This window comes from Rhinopithecus roxellana, chromosome 20, assembly GCF_007565055.1.
Source record: "Rhinopithecus roxellana isolate Shanxi Qingling chromosome 20, ASM756505v1, whole genome shotgun sequence".
Lineage (NCBI taxonomy): Eukaryota > Metazoa > Chordata > Mammalia > Primates > Cercopithecidae > Rhinopithecus > Rhinopithecus roxellana.
The window spans coordinates 78,874,680-78,894,762 of NC_044568.1; the positions used below are offsets into that span (position 1 = coordinate 78,874,680).

At 49.3% G+C, this 20,083-nt stretch overlaps 1 protein-coding gene and 1 pseudogene across 1 annotated transcript in view; one reads left to right on the top strand and one right to left on the bottom strand.

Moving 5' to 3' along the window:
* The window catches only part of LOC104667724, a 152,532-nt gene that overhangs the window by 84,984 nt on the left and 47,465 nt on the right, over positions 1–20,083 (bottom strand). Inside the window, exons 17-24 of the mRNA XM_030925148.1 lie at positions 18,697–18,855; positions 17,310–17,494; positions 16,248–16,430; positions 15,120–15,211; positions 10,824–10,987; positions 8,699–8,858; positions 8,366–8,445; positions 899–1,085 (exon numbers count right to left, since the gene is read on the bottom strand). Of these exons, the coding sequence (XP_030781008.1) occupies positions 899–1,085; positions 8,366–8,445; positions 8,699–8,858; positions 10,824–10,987; positions 15,120–15,211; positions 16,248–16,430; positions 17,310–17,494; positions 18,697–18,855 (1,210 nt within the window). The remainder of the gene's footprint in view (positions 1–898; positions 1,086–8,365; positions 8,446–8,698; positions 8,859–10,823; positions 10,988–15,119; positions 15,212–16,247; positions 16,431–17,309; positions 17,495–18,696; positions 18,856–20,083) is intronic.
* On the top strand, positions 6,839–6,927 carry LOC115895374 (annotated as a pseudogene).

Sequence of the window (20,083 nt, forward strand, 5' to 3'; positions counted from 1 at the left end):
AGGGGCCTTGGCGTTGGGGGCTCCTTGAAGAGCCAACACATGTGTGCCCTGCACAACAGGCCACACACAGGCCTGATCATGGCTTACTGTAGCCTTGACCTCCCAGGCTCAATCGATCCTCCCACCTCAGCCTCCCGAGTAACTGGAACGACAGATGTGTGTCACCACATTTGGCTAATTTTCGTATTTTTTGTGGAAGTGGGGGTCTCACTATGTTGCCCAGGCTGGTCTTGAACTCCTGGGCTCAAGTAATGCACTCTGCCTTAGCTTCCCAAAGTGCTGGGATTACAGGCGTGAGACACTGCGCCTGGCCCAAAAATAAAGTAGAAAAAAACACAATCAAACAAGACAGAAAAGAAAAGAAATAACAGTGCATGGTGGGTGTCGGGTCAATTTCACCTTTGGAAGCTTCTGAGACACAGAAGCTCAGCCAGAACACACAGGTGAAACTGAGCCAGCTGTTACGACTCCCAAATGCCCACATCAGAGGGTCGACAGCCACTGCTCCAAATACCCCCAGCCCCAGCTCCTGTCCTTACCTTGGAATCTTCTGCAACACCCATGAGAGGCATACCCAGGCGCCACCACCCCAACTCCAGCACCAGGGCCAGCACCTGCTCCGTCTTAAATGCCCAGTGTATTTTAGGTCGAAATGTTACATGTGTTTCTTATCATGGATCAGAATAAAAACACTCCAAAAGCTGCTATTTTAAGGTTTGTGGATGCAGTTGGAAGTTGGGGGAGGTACTGTGGGCTCACATGGAGCCTGAATCTGCCCTTAGATGGGATGTTGATATTAAGAGAGGCGGGAGTGACGAGGAGCACAAGGAGGCACTTAGACCACCACACCTTAGCCTGGCCACAGAGCAGAGGGCGCAGAAAGGGTCTCATCTCCTACCTGTCACGTGGGCCTGCTCACTCAGTGGATGGCTCAGCGATGCGGAGAAGGCCAGCTTGCTGCCCACCTGCCGTGTGACGTTCCCAGCAAAGACGATGGGGCTGCCCCCCGTCACCAGTTTCACCTCCAGCTGCGCCTGGAACCATTCGGCCTCACCACCCACGGCTGGCTGCAGGTCACTCCAGCCCTGAAAAGGCTTCAGTGTCACCTGGGAAGACAGGCTTGACCAGCAGGCCCAGCCCTGACCACACGAGCTGGGACCAGACAGGGCGGGAGACAAGCCAACTAACAGCCTTCTACACCGATCCTTCCCCAGTTTTTGTTTTTCCTTGAGATGGAGTCTCACTTTGTGTCCCACGCTGGAGCGCCTTGGTGGGATCCTGGCTCACTGCAACCTCCACCTCCCAGGTTCAAGCGATTCTCCTGCCTCAGCCTCCCGAGTAGCTGGGATTACAGGCACGAGCCACCACACCCGACAAATTTTTTAATTTTTAGTAGAGACGGCGTTTCACTATGTTGGTGAGGCTGGTCCCAAGCTCCTGAGCACAAGTGATCCACCCGTCCTGGCCTTCCAAAGTGCTGGGATTACAAGCATGAACCACTGTGCCCAGCGCTTCCCCAATTTTTTAAACTCTGGATTTCTCAAAATTAGAAACCTGTGTTACAAACTTAGACATAAATACAAGGGACTCGTCTTCTCTCCTTGACATCCCCCTTTCAATCCATCAGGAACTGGAATCCACTGTCCCTATGGAACGGGTCTAGAATCAACTACTTCGGCCACCTCTGCTGCCTCACCAGCTGGAGCCCCAGTCATCAGCCTGTCTCAATGCAACGTCCTCCTGGCTCTCCCGGCTCCCATCCCGCCGCTGGCAACTGATCTCCACATAGCAAACAGACACGTCGAATGATGGCACACTAGCCTTTCTTACGGTACAATCCAAAGTCCTTGAGAAGGCCAGCGAGGCCAGAATTTTCTCTTTCGGTCAGTGGTGCAGACCTGGCCATGGGAAGACACTGGCAGATAGACCATGGGGACAGCTCACTACACACTCCACGGCCGCACAGAGAAGATTCTCCGGAAAAGCCATGGGCAACTGCAAATATAATCTTTCATGGCCCTGCCAACCTGCAGTCCCCCAACCCCACACCCCTCTGATGGCCACAGCTGGTCAGTTTACCCAAAAGACGTCAAAGCCACACTCGCTATTAGCAGACTGCCACTACTTAACGCTCTTTCCCTGCTCCCCACAAATGTGTGTGTATGAATGTGTGTGGATGTGTGTATACAGGGCTGTGTACAGACGTGCATGTATACAGACATGGGGGTGCACCCAGGTGTATCTACGAATGTGTTTGTACATGGATGTGTATGTAGATGTGTATGGACATGTGTGTGTATGAACGTATGTATACGGATGTGTAAAGAGATATATATATATATGAATGTATATATATGAATGTATGCATACAGATATGTCTGTATGTGGACTGTGTGAATACGGATGTGTGTACGGACATGTGAAGAGATATGTATATATGGATGTGTGTGTAGATATGCATACAGATATGTGTTTATACGGATATGTATATATGAACGTATATCCAGATGTCTCTACATGTGGATGTTCGTGTGTGTGAATATGGACATGTATGGACACGTATGTGTATGGATATGTGTAAAGAGGTGTATATATAAATGCATGTATATGAATGCATACAGATATGTCCACACATGGATTGTGTGAATACGGATGTATATGGACATGTGTGGATGGACATGTGAACAGGTATGTATATATATGGATGTGTGTATATAAATGTGCATACAGATATGCCTACATTTGGATGTGTATATGCAATGTCATCCTGACTCTCCCAGCTCCCATCCTGCCACTAGCAACTGATCTCCACATGCCAACCAGACATGTCGAATGATGGTACACTAGCCTTTCTTATGGTACAATCCAAAGTCCTTGCGAAGGCCAGTGAGGCCAGAACTTTCTCTGTTGGATGTGCACACAGATGTATGTACAAATGTGTTTGTACATGGATGTGTCTGCATGTAGACGTGTGTACGGACATGTGTATGTATGAACATATCTATGTGTAAAGTGGATATATGGATGTGTTTATACGAATATATGCAGATATGTCTACATGTGGATTGTGTGAATACAGATATGTGAATATGTTGGATGTGAATATGGACGTATGTGAATATGGATGTGAATATGGCCTTTGTATAGACATGTGTACAGATATGTATATATATGGATGTGTGTATATATGAATGTGTGTATATATGAATGTATATACAGATGTGTCTACATGTGGATGTTCATGTGTGTAAACATGGGCGTGTGTATGGACATGTATGTGTATGAACATGTGTATGGGTATGTTACATATGTATGGATGTACATGCGTGCATACATGACTAGAGACACACCCTTCTCCTTCTCTTTTTACAGAAGCAGATGCTGGCTCTCCACTCTGCTCCCAGCTTTTCCTGCTGGCAGGCATATTCTAGCGATGGCTTTCTCCAGTCTGGACCAGAGGCTGTGTGGTGCTCGTCACAGCTTCCTCAAGGTGCACGTGAACAGGGTGAACACAGAATTTCTCACCCAAACCAGAACACTTCGCAGTTAAAGAGAACACTAGTTGTAAATGTGTCAGGTCAGCAGGCGTAACCTGGGGGTCTCCAGGCAACCCAGGACCCAATCCCTGCACACTAGCAGGAGGGGACACGGAACAGAACACTCTTCCCTAACCCAATCTTAAATCCCATAAGCTTTGAGACAAGTTGAACCCAAGCTCTGGCACTTTGCATTCATGACCTCATCAGCCTCAGTTTCTTCATCTTGTATGGGGTTACAGAGAGGACTTGAAGGGGGGACCTCATATCTGCTGAAACAGGCTCCAGGAAGTTCTGGAATTCCAGAGCTCCAGCTGTTACCGTAATTGTGATGAGTCTGGGGCAGGTGGAACTAGAATTTCTCCAAAGACAAACATTTCCAGGCTGCAGACAGCTCTATAGGGACCAGCAGGAAGGTCCGCAAGGAGGTAGAGACAATTTGTGCTTGTACATTTAACAAACAACTAGAAGTTCGAGGGCCCCTGGTAATTCTGGAAATGAGGCATAAGTCTCAGCCATCAGGCAGGTGAGGCTTTAGGAGGAGGACAGCTCTCCCCTGACCTAGATCTTCCCCCAACCCAGGCTGACGGCACAGCTAGAAGTAGAGAATGTATTTTTGCAGCAAGAGATCCAGCTCCAGCTTCAGATACTCCACTACAGGCCAGACACTGGGAACTGAGGCAGAATCAGGAGATCCACTGCCAAAGGTACCCAGCAATCATGCCTGGTGGGATTAAGTCTAAAACTGCTATTTGTACCCTGGCTCTAGTGCAGTGGCACGATCTTGACTTACTGGAACCTCCCCCTCCCAGATTCAAGCAATTCTCCTTCCTCAGCCTCCCAAGAAGCTGGGACTACAGGCGTGCGCCACCATGACCAGCTAATTTTTGTATTATTAGTAGAGACAGGGTTTCACCATCTTGGCCAGGCTGGTCCCAAATTCCTGACCTCAAGTGATCCTCCCACCTCAGCCTCCCAACTTTTGTACACTTTTTGAAGTCACAGATCTGCTTGAAAAGGAGATGGAAGTTTTAAACCTTCTCCGCAGGATGGAGGGCAGACACAAAACTTCAACAGAATGACAGGGGCTTCAAGTGACTAAGTTTTGACCAGGTACCCTTGGGTAAGAACCCTAGGAAAGCACCTACTAAGATGAAAACAAGCCTAGACAACATAGTAAGACCTCAGCTTCACAAAAAAAAAAAAAAAAAAAAAAAAAAAAAAAAAAAAAAAAAAAGAAAGAAAGAAAGAAAAGAAAAAGAAAAAGAAAAAAAATAAAGAAAAATAGAAGTGCATGGTGGCACAGGCCGTAGTCCCAGCTACTTGGGAGACTGAGGCAGGAGGATTGCTTGAGCCCAGGGATTTGAGGCTGCAGTGATCTAGGATCATGCCACTGCACAGTAGAAGATCTTATAAAAGAAAGAGAAGGCGGGGGGTGGGCAGAGAGGGAAAAGAGAGACAGGCAAAGAGACAGGGAGAAGACATGGGGGAAAGTGTGGGAAAGAGGTGGGAAGAGAAAGGGAATAGACGGAGGGAAAGAGAGGGAGAGAAAAGAAAGGAAGGAAAGAAAAGAGAAAAAACATATAAACCTTGTGGCCAGGCAATTCCATTGTTAAGAATTTACTCTGCAGAGAAAATGGTGTTCACGGCAGAATATTTGTAAGAGTAGAAACCTGGCAAAAACTCAAGAGCCCTTCATTATTAAACTAGCTGAACAAATTCCATTCCACGGACTATTACACAGTCATTCGTGCTACACAGGAGGCACTTATTTTCTTTAAAGTGGATATATTAACTCCATGTGCTGACTGTGTACATAGATCATCTCAGAAACGAATCACCAGTAAAACCCTAACAGTGGTTGGCTTTCAGGAGGGGCGGGAGAGAAGTTTTAAGGCTACACTAGCACTGACCAATAGAACTTTCTGTAACAAGGGCAATGTTTCAGGGCGGCGTGAAGCTTTGGAGTGTCTGAAATGTGGCCCACGCAGCCAAAGAAACAAATCTTTAATTTTCTTTAATTTTAATTCATTTAGGTTTTTTTTTTCTTTTGAGATTGTCTCGCTCTGTTGCCCAGGCTGGAGTGAACTGGCCTGATCTTGGTTCACTGCAGCCTCCACGCCCCCACCCCCACAGGTTCAAGCAATACTCCTGCCTCAGCTTCCCAAGTAGCTGGGATTACAGGAGCCCACCACCACACCTGGCTACTTTTTGTATTTTTGGTAGAGATGGGGTTTCGCCAAGTTGGTCAGGCTGGTCTCGAACTCCTGACCTCAGGTGAGCCATCTCCCTCAGCCTCCCAAAGTGCTGGGATTATAGGCATGAGTCACCGCACCCCACCTCACTTAGATTTCAATAAACATGTGTGCCACTGGGTACCATATGGGAGAGTCAGTTCTATACCCTTTCATAGCTTTTGAACTTTGAATCATTTAAATGCATTGCCTATTTAATTGTAGAATAGTATTTAGATTGAATTAATCTAAATGAAATCTACAATAGAATTTAAATTGTATCAGCACGTGCTGGTCTAAAAAGATTGCCACGGTGTATGTACATATATGTGTATTACGTGTGTGTGTATGTACATATACATATACAAGCGCGCACACATGCACATATACATATATTTTTTTGAGACAGAGTCTTGCTCTGCCACCCAGACTGAAGTGCAGTAGTACAAAATCATCTCACTGCAACCTCTGCCTCCTGGGTTCAAGTGATTCTCCTGCCTCCGCCTCCTGAGTGGCTGGGATTACAGGCGCCCACCACCACACCCAGCTAATTTTTTGTATTTTCAATAGAGATGGGGTTTCACCATGTTGGCCAGGCTGGTCTTGAACTCTTGGCCTCAAGTGATCCATCCGCCTTGGCCTCCCCAGGTGTTGGGATTACAGGCATGAGCCGTGGCGCCCAGCTGCCAAGGTATATTTTTGAGTTAAAAAAAAAAAAAAAAGTCCTTACAGGTTTAAAGAAAGAAAAAAACTGGGAAACTGGGAGTGGAGGCTCACGCCTGTAATCCTAGCACTTTGGGAGGCCAAGGTGGGCAGATTGTGTGAGCCCAAGAGTTTGAGACCAGCCTGGGCAACATAGTGAGACTCCATTTTTATAAAAATATAAAAAAATAGCCAAGCACGGGGGCACATGCCTGTAGTCCCAGCTACTCGGGAGGTTGAGGTGGGAGGATCCCTGGAGCCCAGGAGGTCCAGGCTGCAGGGAGCCATGTTTGCACCTCTGCACTCCAGCCTGAGCGACAGAGCAAGACCCTGCCTCAAAAAAAGAAAATAAAAATAAAAAAACAAAACCTAAGCATGAAAATTGGGTTTTCATGCTATTGTACAATGTGTGCCTCCCTCAAAACTTGTTACATCATCACATCACCCACCTGATATGAAAAAGAAGAAATAAAACCCAGAAACCCAAACTAAAAATATTTGCAAATCTATAGTGTTACGGGTTGCACTGTGTCTCCCTGCAAGATGCTGAAACCCTAAGCCGCAGTATCTGTGAATGTGACCTCATCTGGAAATAGGGTCTTCACATATGATTAAGCTAAGCTGAGGTGATGAGGGTGAACCCTAATCCCGTGTGCCTGATGTCCCTATAAAAAGGAGATGTGTGGACATCAGACACCTACAAAGGGAAGATTATGTGAAGAAAGAGACAGAAGACCATCTCCAAGCCAAGGAGCTCTGGAGGTTTCTAGAATCCAGGAGCGAGACCTGGGACAGATCCTCCTTGACAGCCTTCACAGTGGGGGGGAAAACAAAAACAAAAACAAAAACCTCCATTTCAGACTCCTGGCCTCCAGAACTGTGAGAATAAATCCCTGTAGCTGAAGCCACACAGTTAGGGTACTTTGTTAAGGCAGCTCTGGGAAATTAATACAGATTTCTCGGGACGTGCATCAATACTTCTGCAGGAAATTTGGGATGCGGAATGCTTTAACTTACAATTTATACCTTTCTCTATTCTGAATTCTCTTTTTGAGAGACAGGGTCTTACTTTGTCGCCCAGGCTGGAGTGTAGTGGCACAAGCATGGCTCACTGCAGCCTCAACCTTCTGGGCTCCAGCGGTCCTCTTGCCTCGGCCTCCTGAGTAGTTGAGACTACAGGCATACGCCACTGTGCCTGGGTAACCTTTTAAAATGTTTTGTAGAGACCGGGTCTTGCTATGTTGCCCAGGTTTATCTCAAACTCCTAGCCTCAAGTGATCCTCTCACCTTAGCCTCCTAACTTTCTGTAATTACAGGTATAAGCCATTGTACCTGGCTTTTATTTTTATTTATGTATTTATTTTGAGACAGAGTCTTGCACTGTCTCCCAGGCTGGAATGCAGTGGCACAACCTCAGCTCACTGAAACCTCCGCCTCCTGAGTTCAAGTGACTCTTCTGCCTCAGTCTCCCAAGTAGCTTGGATTACAGGCACCCACCACCACACCCGGCTAATTTTTGTATTTTTATCAGAGGTGGGGTTTCACCATTTGGCCAGGCTGGTCTCGAACTGCTGACTTCAAGTAATCCACCCACTTCGACCTCCCAACATGCTGGGATTACAGGCGTGAGCCACTGCATCCCACCTGAATTCTTAAAAGCATGTTTTTGTGTAATTAATATCCATTTTTAACATCAATGACGGTGGAATTTGAGCCCATTTTTTTCTTCTTTATACATTTCTGGGTAACAGAACTAACACTTGTTAACTGGCAGGTAGAAAGGGAAGATCCCAGAGGTGGTGGCAATAGTTAACAGGGCTCTGGGACCCGGGCAGGAAATCCCTGGGGAGGTGGCAGGTGCAGACACACGTGGGCCAAGGGTGTGGAGCAAACCTTGATGTAGTAGACATCCCTGTCATCCAGTACCAACTCCAAGTGACCCACGTGGGCACTCCCAAGAGCCTCCATCTTTCCTGGGGGTACAAAACGAGAGTTTAGAGACAAGTGTTCAACATCTGGATCTGGCCCCTCCATTGCCCTGGGAGGACCGCCTGCCCATTTTTTCATCTCTGACCCTAAGATGCAGCACCTGTAAAATGGGGCTGGATTTAGTGCTGACCTCAGGAAGTCACAGACAAACCTATGAGCCAGCTCACTGTAGGGGCCCAGCCCTGGGTGTGGCACCGAGTCAGGGGCGCAATGAGCAGGGAGGGACGTTGACATTACCATCCAGCTCGATTTTCTTCTTGGGATGGAGAAGCTTGAGCCGGAACTTGCTCTGGGGCAAGCTGTAGCTGACGTCCACCCCGACATCCCTTGGCACTTCTGACCCCGGCGTGCCCATGAAGATGTGGGCTGTGGCTTCTTGAGGGAACCAGCTGTCCTTCTAGAAACAGCAGAGTCCTCAAGATTGACAGCCTCCACCTCCGCCCTTCAGACATTTGCACTGTTGTCCTCACAATTCCCCAATCAGGAGTTTCTCGGGCTTGAAAATCGGCTGCAGAAGTGTAAAGCTCTGCAGCACAGCCCAGGTCCACGCCCACAGGGTCACAATTTATTCAGCAAATGGCCAGGGAGAAGCAGCTGCAGGGCATACCCCTGGCATCCTGCACAAACCCCTCCCATCATTTTTTGTTTTGAGACCGAGTCCCACCCTGTTGCCCAGGCTGGAGTGCCGGGGCATGATCTTGGCTCACTGCAACCTCTGCCTCCCAGGTTCAAGTGATTTTCTTGCCTCAGCCTCCTGCGCAGCTGGGATTACAGGTATGCGCCAACAAGCCTGGCTAATGTTTTTGTTTTGTTATTTTTAGTAGAGACGGGGTTTCACCATGTTGGCCAGGCTGGTCTTGAACTCCTGACCTCAAGTGGTCCACCTGCCTTGGCCTCCCAAAGTGCTGGGATTACAGGCATGAGCCACTGCACCCGGCCTCTCCCATCCTTTTAACCAGCTTTGTGTCCTTGTCCCCCAGCTCCTGCAAGCTCTGCACTTCTTGGCTGTCACCTAAGGGCTCCAGAACATTGCCCTCCAGCACTGCAGCCAAAACTCCCAGCACCCTAGCCCAGAAGGGAACACACTGTGCAAGTGCCTCTTGCTCCGGGGCTCCCCGTGGGGCCAGGCTGAGGCTGCAACTTCACCTGAAACTGCACCCCTCTCAGCATCTTCCTCCAGCCTGTCCTAATTTCTCCGCTCTTACTGGGTCCCCCAGAGCCTTTTCTTAATAAATCACTTGTACCCCAGTCCAAGGGCTTGGGTCTCTTTTCAGGAAAGTGCAGCCTCAGCCACAGGCCCCGTTCTGAAATCCCACGGCAGTGTACATTTGTTCAACACCAACAGAGACGTGCTGCTGAGTGGAAGATGACTGAGCATGAGACATGCAGAGTCCCCGACCACATGGAGCCTGCGTCCTAGAGAGGCACAGGACCACCAGACACAAGAATGGTAAGACAGCAACCCCCGGTGTGTGTGCTGGCAAAGTCAGTGGTTTAGGGGCCCTGACTGGGGCAATGGTCTAGTCAGGGGGGCCTGGGAAGGCAGCCTCTGAGGGTTCCCATTGAAGGACACTTGAAAGGAGCGAGGGAGGGAGTTAGGTGGATGTGCCGGGGAAGAGTGTTCCCGGCAGAGGAAACACTCAGTGCAGTGGTCCTGGGGCAGGCATGTGCATGGCCTTGAAAAAGGGGCCAGTGTGTCTTCAGGGCAGTGAGTCTGGAGGAGAGTCAGGGAAGGAGGCCAGCAGGGGCGGGACTACCAAGGGCCTGTGGGTCTTACTCTAAGGGTAACAGGAGCCATAGCGGGGCAGTCCATACAGAGGAGGGACACGATCCAGCTAGGATTTCAGAGGGCCCATCTGGCTGCTGGTTAAGATGGTAAGGAGACCAGAGCAGGAGCTGGGGGATCAGACAGGAGGCCGCCGAGTGCCTCCTCTGGACCAGATGCTGATGACACAGGGGTAAGTAAAACAAACCCTGAATCTACTCCCAGGAACTGAGTCACCAGTAGGGCAGACAGGCATTAACTAACTAGCTTCACTGAGAAACAGAAGTGATCAAAAAGGAAGAAACGTGGATGTCTTAAAGCAAGTCACAAAAGAATATGATGTGCTCTGGGGTAACCAAGGCAGGCTTCCTTGAGGAAGTGACCTCTGAAATGAGATCTGAAGACTGATTCAGAGTTAATGCGTCATACAGCCCCAGAGAATCAGTATGTGCCAGGGTCCAGAAGAAACCTACAGCAAGAGCAGCACAGCCCAACAGCGCCACAGAGGAGCCCCACATCCTTTTGGGTGAGCCCAGTGCTGACCTAAGGAGACCCACAACATGGCTGAGAAAGACAGGGCTGTTCCCTAGGGCCCACCTGGGGCTGCAGGGTATAGGCAGCTTCCAGCAGATACTGTCGGAGCCCCGGGTCCCGCTTCTGCAGCGTCACGGCCGTGAACACAGGCAATGAGAGCAGGTAGGGCTGGCCAGGCACCGGCCAGGTCACTTCAGTGCACAGCCGCCAGCCCCAGGTGTACGACACTGCAGAGAGAGGTAAGCAGGCGACACTGGTCAGTGGACACCCAGAGGGCCCTGGGCATGGGTGCCCACGGCTGCCACACGAGCAAAGAAAGCACTTCTCTGATTTCTTCTGAATAAAGGCACCATGTAGACAGGAATCCTGTGAGGCAGTGCTGTGTAGACCAGGGTTTCTCCACCTCAGCACTACTGACATTTGGGGTCAGATTATCTTATGTGGGGGACTATCTTGTGCATTATAGGATGTTTCGCTGCATCCTGGGTCCCTGTCCGCTAGATGCCAGTAACCTCTACCAACAATCAAATATTTCTGCACATATTACCAAATATCTCCTGCGGGGTCAAAACTGCCCCAGCTGAGAACCCCTGGTAGACTTTTTTTTTTTTTTTTTTCAGACAGAGTCTCGCTCTGTCACCCAGGCTGGAGTGCAGCGGCACAATCTCAGCTCACTGCAACCTCTGCCTCCCAGGTTCAAGTGATTCTCCTGCCTCAGCCTCCTGAGTAGCTATATCCTAGAGAGGAGGCACAGGACCACCACACACAAGAACGGCAGCCGCCAGTGAGTGTGCTGGCAAAGTCAATGGGTTAGGGGCCCCGATGGGGGCACTTGTCTGGACAGGGGGGCCCGGGAAGGTGGCCTCTGAGGGGTCCCATTGAAGGACACTTTAAAGGATCAAGGGAGGGAGTTAGGTGGATGTCCCAGGGAAGAGTGTTACTGGCAGGGGAAACACCCAGTGCAAAGGCCCTGGGGCAGGCATTAGTGTGGCCTTGAAAAAGCGGCCAGTGTGTCTTCAGGGCAGCGAGTCTGGAAGAGAATCAGGGAGGGAGGCCAGCAGGGGTGGGACTGCCAAGGGATGATTACAGGCAGGCGCCACCATGCCTGGCTAACTTTTGTAGTTTTAGTAAAAATGGGGTTTCAACATGTTGGCCAAGCTGGTCTTGAACTCCTGACCTCAGGTGATCTGCCTGCCTTGGCCTCCCAAAACTCTGGGATTACAGGCGTGAGCTACCGTGCCTGGTTCCTGGAATACTTTTTAAAAAGAATGTCAGGCAATACTGTGTAGAACACAGGCTCTGGAGCAAGAATGCCTGGTTCAAATTCTAGCTCAGCCACTTCCCAGCTGTGTGACCTTAGACAAATTACTTAACCTCTCTGGGTCTCAAAGTTTCTTTTTCATTATTATTATTGCTATTACTCCCTTGACTCACTGTAAGGGCGTCAGTGTTTCTCATCTTATACTGCTAATGATAATAGTTCCTGTCTCATGGCATAGCTGTGAAGATTAACAGGTCATTAAGTGTTGAGAACAGCACCGGGCCTACAGTAATGTCTTTTGTAGTAACTCTTACCCCAATTATAAAAATGTACTTGTTGGCTGGATGTGGCCACTCATGCCTGTAATCCCAGCACTTTGGGAGGCCAAGGTGGGCAGATCACCTGAGGTCAACAGTTCGAGACCAGCCTGTAACACAGTGAAACCCCATCTCTACTAAAAGTAAAAAAAATTAGCTGGTCATGGTGGCAGGCACCTATAATCTCAACTACTCAGGAGAATCACTTGAACCCAGGAAGCAGAGGTTACAGAGAGCCAAGATTGTGCCACTGCACTCCTGTCTGAGCAACAGAGCAACACACTGTGTCAAAAAAAAAAAAAAAAAAAAGTACTTGTTGCAGAAGTTAGAAAAATTAGAAAGATTTTTAAAATTTTTTCTGTGTATGTTCTATATTGTAAATGAGTTTATTTACAATTCTAAATACAAGTTAAATGCAAAAAAGGAAAATTATCAAGAAGCAAAATTTGTATCTCTTCATTAAAAAGAGCCCTCCCTAACCTTACTCACGTATATGTATACACATATGTAGACACATATGTATGTATTGCAAGATGTACTATTATTTGGCACATTTACTTCCTGTCTTTTTACCCACTTGAGATCATATTCAGTGTTGCTGCCTTACACTTGGTATTATTATTAAAGAAGTTTCTCATTAAAACAGCTCACTCATAATGGAGTTTAAAAGTTTGGGAAGCCAAAGCAGGCGGATCACCTGAGGTCAGGAGTTTGACACCAGCCTGGCCAATGTGGTGAAATCCCGTCTCTACTAAAAATACAAAAATTAGCCAGGCGTGGTGACATGCACCTGTAATCCCAGCTACTTGGGAGGCTGAAGCAGGAGAATCACTTGAACCTGGGAGGCAGGGGTTGCAGTGAGCTGAGATTACATCATTGCACTTCAGCCTGGGCGACGAGAGTGAAACTCTGTCTCAAAAAAACAAAAAGAAGTTATGTAGTATGTCAATAACTTACCAACCCAGGAGCCAGCAAACATTCTTGGTAAAGGGCCAGATTGTTTAGTCAGTTACCTAGCTAGCTAGCTAGAGGCAGAACCCTCCTTGGTCACCCTGGCTTGAGTGCAGTGGCATCAACACAGCTCACTGTTGCCTCAACCTCCTGGGCTCAAGTGATCTTCCTGTCATCCTTCCAAGTAGCTGCGACTACTGGTGCATGCCACCATGCCTGGCTAATTTGTTAATTTTTATAGAGACAAGGCCTCACTATGTTACCCAGGCTAGTCTTGAACTCCTGGACTCAAGGAATCCTCTCACCTCGGCCTCCCAAAATGCAGGGATTACAGGCGTGAGCTAGCTATCCGCCGGCCAGATAGTCAACATTTTATACTTTGGGGTCATACAGTCTAGCTTGCAACTACTCAGTACTGCTGTTGTGGGACAAAGCTATACGTTATATGCAAATGAAGGGGGTGTGGCTGTGTTCCCATACAACTTTCTTTCTGGACACTGAAATTTCAATTTCATGAAGTTTTCATGATACAAGATATTCTTCTTTTGACTCTTTTTAACCACTTAATGTAACAACCTATCCTTAGCTCACTGGCCCTTATAATTAGCCATTTTACCTACTCTGGAATATTTGAGTTTGCTTCCTATTTTTTGTCCTAAATAATGATGCAATGAACATCTTTGTGCACAGAGCATTTTTAAGTGATTTTGCTTTGCTTTTATAGGGTAGAGTTCTAGAAGCATTATCATTGACTGAAGTGGTTGGTAAAGGAAAAGAAAGCCAGGTGCAAGTGGCTCATGCCTGTAATCCCGGTACTTTGAGAAACTAACACAGGTGGATCACTTGAGCCCAGGAGTTTGAGACCAGCCTGGATAACATGGTAACACCCTGTCTCTACAATATACAAAAAAAAAAAAAAAAAAAAACAATTAGCTGGGCAGGGTGGTAAGTGCCTGTAGTCCCAGCTACTCAGGAGGCGGAGGTGGGAGGATCACTTGAGCCTGCGGAGATGGAGGCTTCTGTGAGCCATGATAGCATCATTGCACTCCAGTCTGGGTGACAGAGACACTGTCTCAATAATAATAATAAAAGTATAATCTTGGGATCCCAATTCGCTATGCCAAAAGGAAAAAATTAAGCTGGAAGCGGAGTCATGCAAAAAGCTGCCTTCTCTTTTGTTCCCAAGCAGGTAGCTACAGATAAAAGGTTAAATATTTGCGCAGCTATTCTGTGTTCACCTTATCTTATGTAAGGTGTTGATTTACAGAGCAAGGATGAATACATAAGTGACTATTCCCCTCCCTGTTCCTTTCCTCTTGCAGCCTGTGGATTCAGTCATGTGACCATACCCTCCCTCTTTCCCCTCCAGCCTTCTTTTCCCCTTTAAACAAAGGGAGGGAGAGTATTAGGACAAATACTAATGCATGCGGGGCTTAAAACCTTGATGACGGGTTGATGGGTGCAGCAAACCACCATGGCGCATGTATACCTATGTAACAGAACTGCACGTTCTGCATATGTATCCCAGAACTTAAAGTAAACAAACAAACAAACAAACAAAAAACACTGAAGCTTTCAGAATCATCTCTGGAAAAAGGCAAAGACCACGGATTGTTGTGTGGATTTGTGTTCCTTTATTTCCAAGCATGTCCTTAACCTTGGCTAAGTAAACGTCTAAATCGATTGAGACCTGTCTCATATACTTTCTGGTTTGCAGAATATGAATACTTTTAGGGCAGGAGAGCAACTCTGGGATCTGGAGCTGGCATTTCTCCCTTCAACCCCAGGATGCCCACCTTGGGATGATGGCATGGAGGCCCCGCTGCCTACCTTCCTCACCAGTACAGGACTGGGCCTCAGAAGGGCCAGGGACGTGTCTGAGGCTCCTCACGCCATCCCTGGTGATGAGGTACAGCTGAGAGCTGGGTAGGGAAAGAGGACAGTGTCAGACACCTCATTTTCATTCATTGATTAGACAAGTAACACCTTAAGCTGCCAGAGCTTGGCACAGGGGCAAATTCTACGCTGAACAGGGCCAGCCTTTGGGCAGTACACACACTGGTGGGGTGACACTCCATGGTCACAGGGACAGATGCTGAGGACCACAGAGAGTGACAAGTGCTATGAGAAACCCACATGAAGGTAGCACAGCAAGGAGCTGTCTCAGGGATAGAGCAGGACCTCCCCTAGCTGGGGTAGGGGGAGTTCCCTGCAGAGAACATTTGAGCAGAAATCCAAAGGATGAGAAGGAGCTATTGTTCCAGACAGAGGACACAGCAGGTGCAAAGTCCCTGGGGTAGGAACGAGTTGGCCACTTTAGGAACATGGAAAGAAGGCTGGCGGGAGGGGGTCAGGATGGAGGGGGACAGTGAGTGAGGGGCAGCAAACAGGGGCAGGTGAGAGGAGGGAGGAACCAGGTGGGCAAAGTCCCCATGGGGCAGGATTAGGGAAAGAACGTGGGTAGGTAGGGCAGCCTGGACTCTCACTCCCTCTGAAATTGCCCCTTTCCAAGAGTCACCTCCCTAGGGGTCATAGACAAGCATGCCCCAAAGAGACTGCAGGAAAGAGCTGAGGAGTCTGAAAGTTCTCCAGCTGTCATCTCTCAGCTGCCCATGGTCCTTGTCAGACACAGCCACCCCTCACAGTCACCAGGCACACACGCCCGTGGACACACATGCACTCCCATAACACACTCACTCCTCACTGACACACTCACGGACACACCCTCATGCGCACAACAGCTCACACACACGCTCATAGGCCAGATCATGCGTACTCACAGGCTCATGGGTGCACATACTAACACATGTGCATGCTAATGTCACATCCACACCCATGCACATCCCCATGCACACATGCAGACATGTGATCACTCACATGCATGCATGTATGCACACACACCTGCTCACCTGCACCCTCACACTCATGGTTCCCCTTCTGCCTGTACTGGGCACCCACCTGAAGCTGAGCAGCTCCACGGCCTCCTCGGGCATGTTCAGATGCACCTTGAGGTCCCGGCCCTTCTGCACCTGGATCCCACCATCCAGGCTGGTGGCGCCACGGACGCTGGTCACCCACCTCAGCCCGGCATGCCCCAGGGTGCCCGCTGTGCCCATCTGAGCTGAGATCTGGAGCAGGGCACTGAGGGACAGGCATGTACCAGCTACATCCCGAGGGCCCTGGGGCCACAGACCCCGCCCCCCACCCCCAGCAGCCCCCCTTCAGTCTTGAGCCACAGCAGCCCCTCCACCACCGCCACTACTGCCCCCCACAGGCTGCACGTGAACCAAGCACTTTCCAGTCCTCACCTGCACTAATCCCTCTTACGGATGGGGAAACTGAGGCTCAGAGAGGTGAAAGCACCTGCCTGGGTTCCATGACTGGGACAAAGCATGCGGCTGGGACACGTGAGCCCTGGCTATCTAAGTCCCAGCCCAGGCTCTTCACACCAGAGAGCACCCAGCCTAGGGCATCCATGTTCCCCATGTCAGACCCAGGACCCAAGGACAGCTCAGCTGAGGGGCTGGGGACAAATGCTCAGCAGCACCACAACAGGTTCTGGAATCAGACCAAATATTGCACACATTCTGCTCAGGCGCTCTGGCGCCATGTGGCCCCAGGTTGTCAGTATCCTTGCCTTCAACCTTGGTTTCCTCATCTGTCAGTGGGAATAAGAAGCACCAGCCTTGCTTGGTTGGGAGGGGGATGCACGAGTTCAGTGAGCTCAAGGCTAACTGCTCTCCTCCCTTCTGAGTGGGGTAGATGGAAGGGCATAGGGTTGTGGCCAGCCACCTCGCACTGCGGTGTGACCTTGAACACGTGACCGGACCTGAGCCTCACTCTTCCCACCTGTAAAGTGGATCTAACCACCTAGCATCTCTGCACACAGTCTCTTAGCACAGGTGTTCTGGAGAATAGGGATTCCCTCTTGTCCATGTGGATGTCACCCAGGCCTCTGCAGCCCTCTGTACGGATGGGATCACACCACCTAACCCATGCCAGCTCCCAGGAGCTAGATACCTCGGCTTGACATAACCATTCACAGAGAAATCCGAGCGCTGCTGGAAGTCAGCGGTTCCTCGAACCCGAATGCTCATGGCAGCTGAAGCGTTTAGGGTCAGCCGGGCAGGAAGGCCAGACACCGTGGGAAAGACCAGCTCCTCTGTGGCCAGGCACAGCCTCCGGTTCATCTGCACCTCCTGCCCCTGCAGTCAAGGAACCATAAGCGGGGGCCGGGCGTGGTGGCTCATGCCTGTAGTCCCACCACTTTGGGAGGCTGAGGTGGGTGGATCACTTGAGCCCAAGAGTTCGACACCAGCCTGGCCAACATGGGGAAACCCCATCACGACTAAAAATACAAAAATTAGCTGGCGTGGTGCTGCATGACTGTAGTCCCAGCCACTCAGGGGGCTGAGGCAGGAGAGTTGCTTGCACCGGGGAGGCAGAAGTTGCAGTGAGCTGAGATCTTGCCACTGCACTCCAGCCTGGGCAACAGAGCAAGACTTCCTCTCAAAAAGAAGAAAGGAAGAAAGGCAGGCAGGCAGGCAGACAGACAGACAGACAGACAGACACCATAAGGGGACACGTGGCCACCCGTGTTGTGAGCCAGGCACCCTCTGAGTACTGAGTACAATAGATTTCATTTGTCCTCAAAGGGCACGTGATCCCAGTTTCTGGATGAGGAAACTGAGACCACAAAGATAAATGTCCCACCAAGGCCCGGTAACTAGAAAGGGATGGAGCTAGGTATGAACCCAGGCAGTTTGCTTATGAGAAAAGGTCAGGGATCAGGTTCAGTTAGGTGGGGAGGAGTGTGGATCCTGCTGTTAGTATGCACCGGGCAAGCTGAAAGCATCCTGCTCCATTTTCTCCATATTAGGTCCTTTAATACAATTGCACTATGAATGGATATTCTGGGCTTTTTTGTTTTGAGATGGTGTCACTCTGTCGCCCAGGCTGGAGTGCAGTGGTGCAATCTCTGCTCACTGCAACCTCTGCCTCCCGGGTTCAAGCGATTCTCCTGCCTCTGCCTCCCGAGTAGCTGGGACTACAGACGCCCGCCACCACACCTAGGTAATTTTTGTGTTTTTAGTCAAGATGGGGTTTCACCATGTTGGCCAGGCTGGTCTCAAACTCCTGATCTCGAGTGATCCACCCGCCCCGGCCTCCCAAAGTGCTGGGATTACAGGCGTGAGCCACTTCGGCCAGCCAGATATTTTGTTATTTTTTCTTTATTATCCCCGTTGCACAGATGCACAAACTAAGACCATGAATTAATAGGTTCGTGGAGGTAAACGATAGAGCTGGGATTTGACCTTGGGCAGCCTGACTCCCAATTTCATGTCGTTAAGTGTTTTGCCAAAGTATCACAGGGCAGATGGCATGGGCAGGGGCAGGCAGGAGCTACCTTCATGAGCCTGATGGCGAGCTCGGCCAGGTTCAGGGACCGGTGGTTCACGTGACTCCCTGTGGCTCCACAGTTCACAAAACTCAGCTCCTGTCCCAGCACCTTCATGCTCAACTGGCATCTCAGAGCCTGCTGGGCCGGCCCACGCCTCCGGGTCACCTAGGGGAGGGCCCAGACAGGTCACAAAGAACAGGGTCAGGGTTAGCAGAGTGATATGGTTTGGCTGTATCCCCACCCAAATCTCATCTTGTAGCTCCCATAATTCCCACATGCTATGGGGAGGACCCTATGGGAGATGACTGAATTATGGGAGCGGGTCCTTCCCGTGCTGTTCACGTGATAGTGAATGGGCTCAGGAGATCCGATGGTTTTAAAAATGGGAGTTTCTCTGCACAAGCTCTTTCGTTGCTTGCTGTCATTCATGTAAGATGTGACTTCCTCTCCTTGCCTTCCACCATGATTTTGAGGCCTCCTCAGCCACTTGGAACTGTAAATCTATGAAATTTTCCTTCTTTCATAAATTGCCCAGTCTCTGGTATGTCTTTATCAGCAGCACCAGAACGAACTAATACACAGGGCAAAGTGCCTGTACTTTGGGAGGGGGAAGGGACGTCTGGAGAGAAACGTCAAGAACTTGTGGGGTCCAGATGAGGCTTGCCAAACTCCTAGAGCATGAACCAAATCCCAACCCAGATGTGTTTTCTCTGACTTGCACAGTAGTGTCCAATGCTCAGAGAGTGTGTGTATGTTTTCATAAAGGTTTTATTTTAGAATAATCTTAGATTTACGGAAGAGTTGAAAACTGGCTTGGCATAGTAACTCATGCCTCTAGTCCCAGCACTTGGGTGGCCAAGAAAGGAGGACCGCTTGAGGCCAGGAGTTTAAGACCAGCCTGGACAGCATATCGAGACCCTGTCTCTACAAAATTAGAAGAAAAAAAAAGCCGGGTATGGTGGCACCCGCCTGTAGTTCCAGCTACTTCGGAAGCTGAGGTGGGAGGATCACTTGAGCCCAAGGAGTTCAAGGCTGCAGTGAGCTATGATCATGCCACTGCACTCCAGCCTGGACAACAGACAGAGCAAGACCCTGTCTCTGAAAAAAGAAAAAGAAAAAGAAAAGAAAAAAGGAAAATTTGCAAAGACAGTACAGAGAGTTCCCATGTATCATTCAACTGATTTTCCCATTATTAACATCTTACATCACCAGGATGCATGGTGCAAGCTGACAAACCAACACTAGTATGTCTCTATCAACTAAACTCGTGAGTTCATTTACATTTCACCAGTTTTTCCATTAATGTCCTCTTTCCACCCCAAGATCCAATCAGGCAAACCCCACTGCCTCTTGTTGCCGTATCTCCCTCGTCTCTGGTTCATGGCAGTTTTTT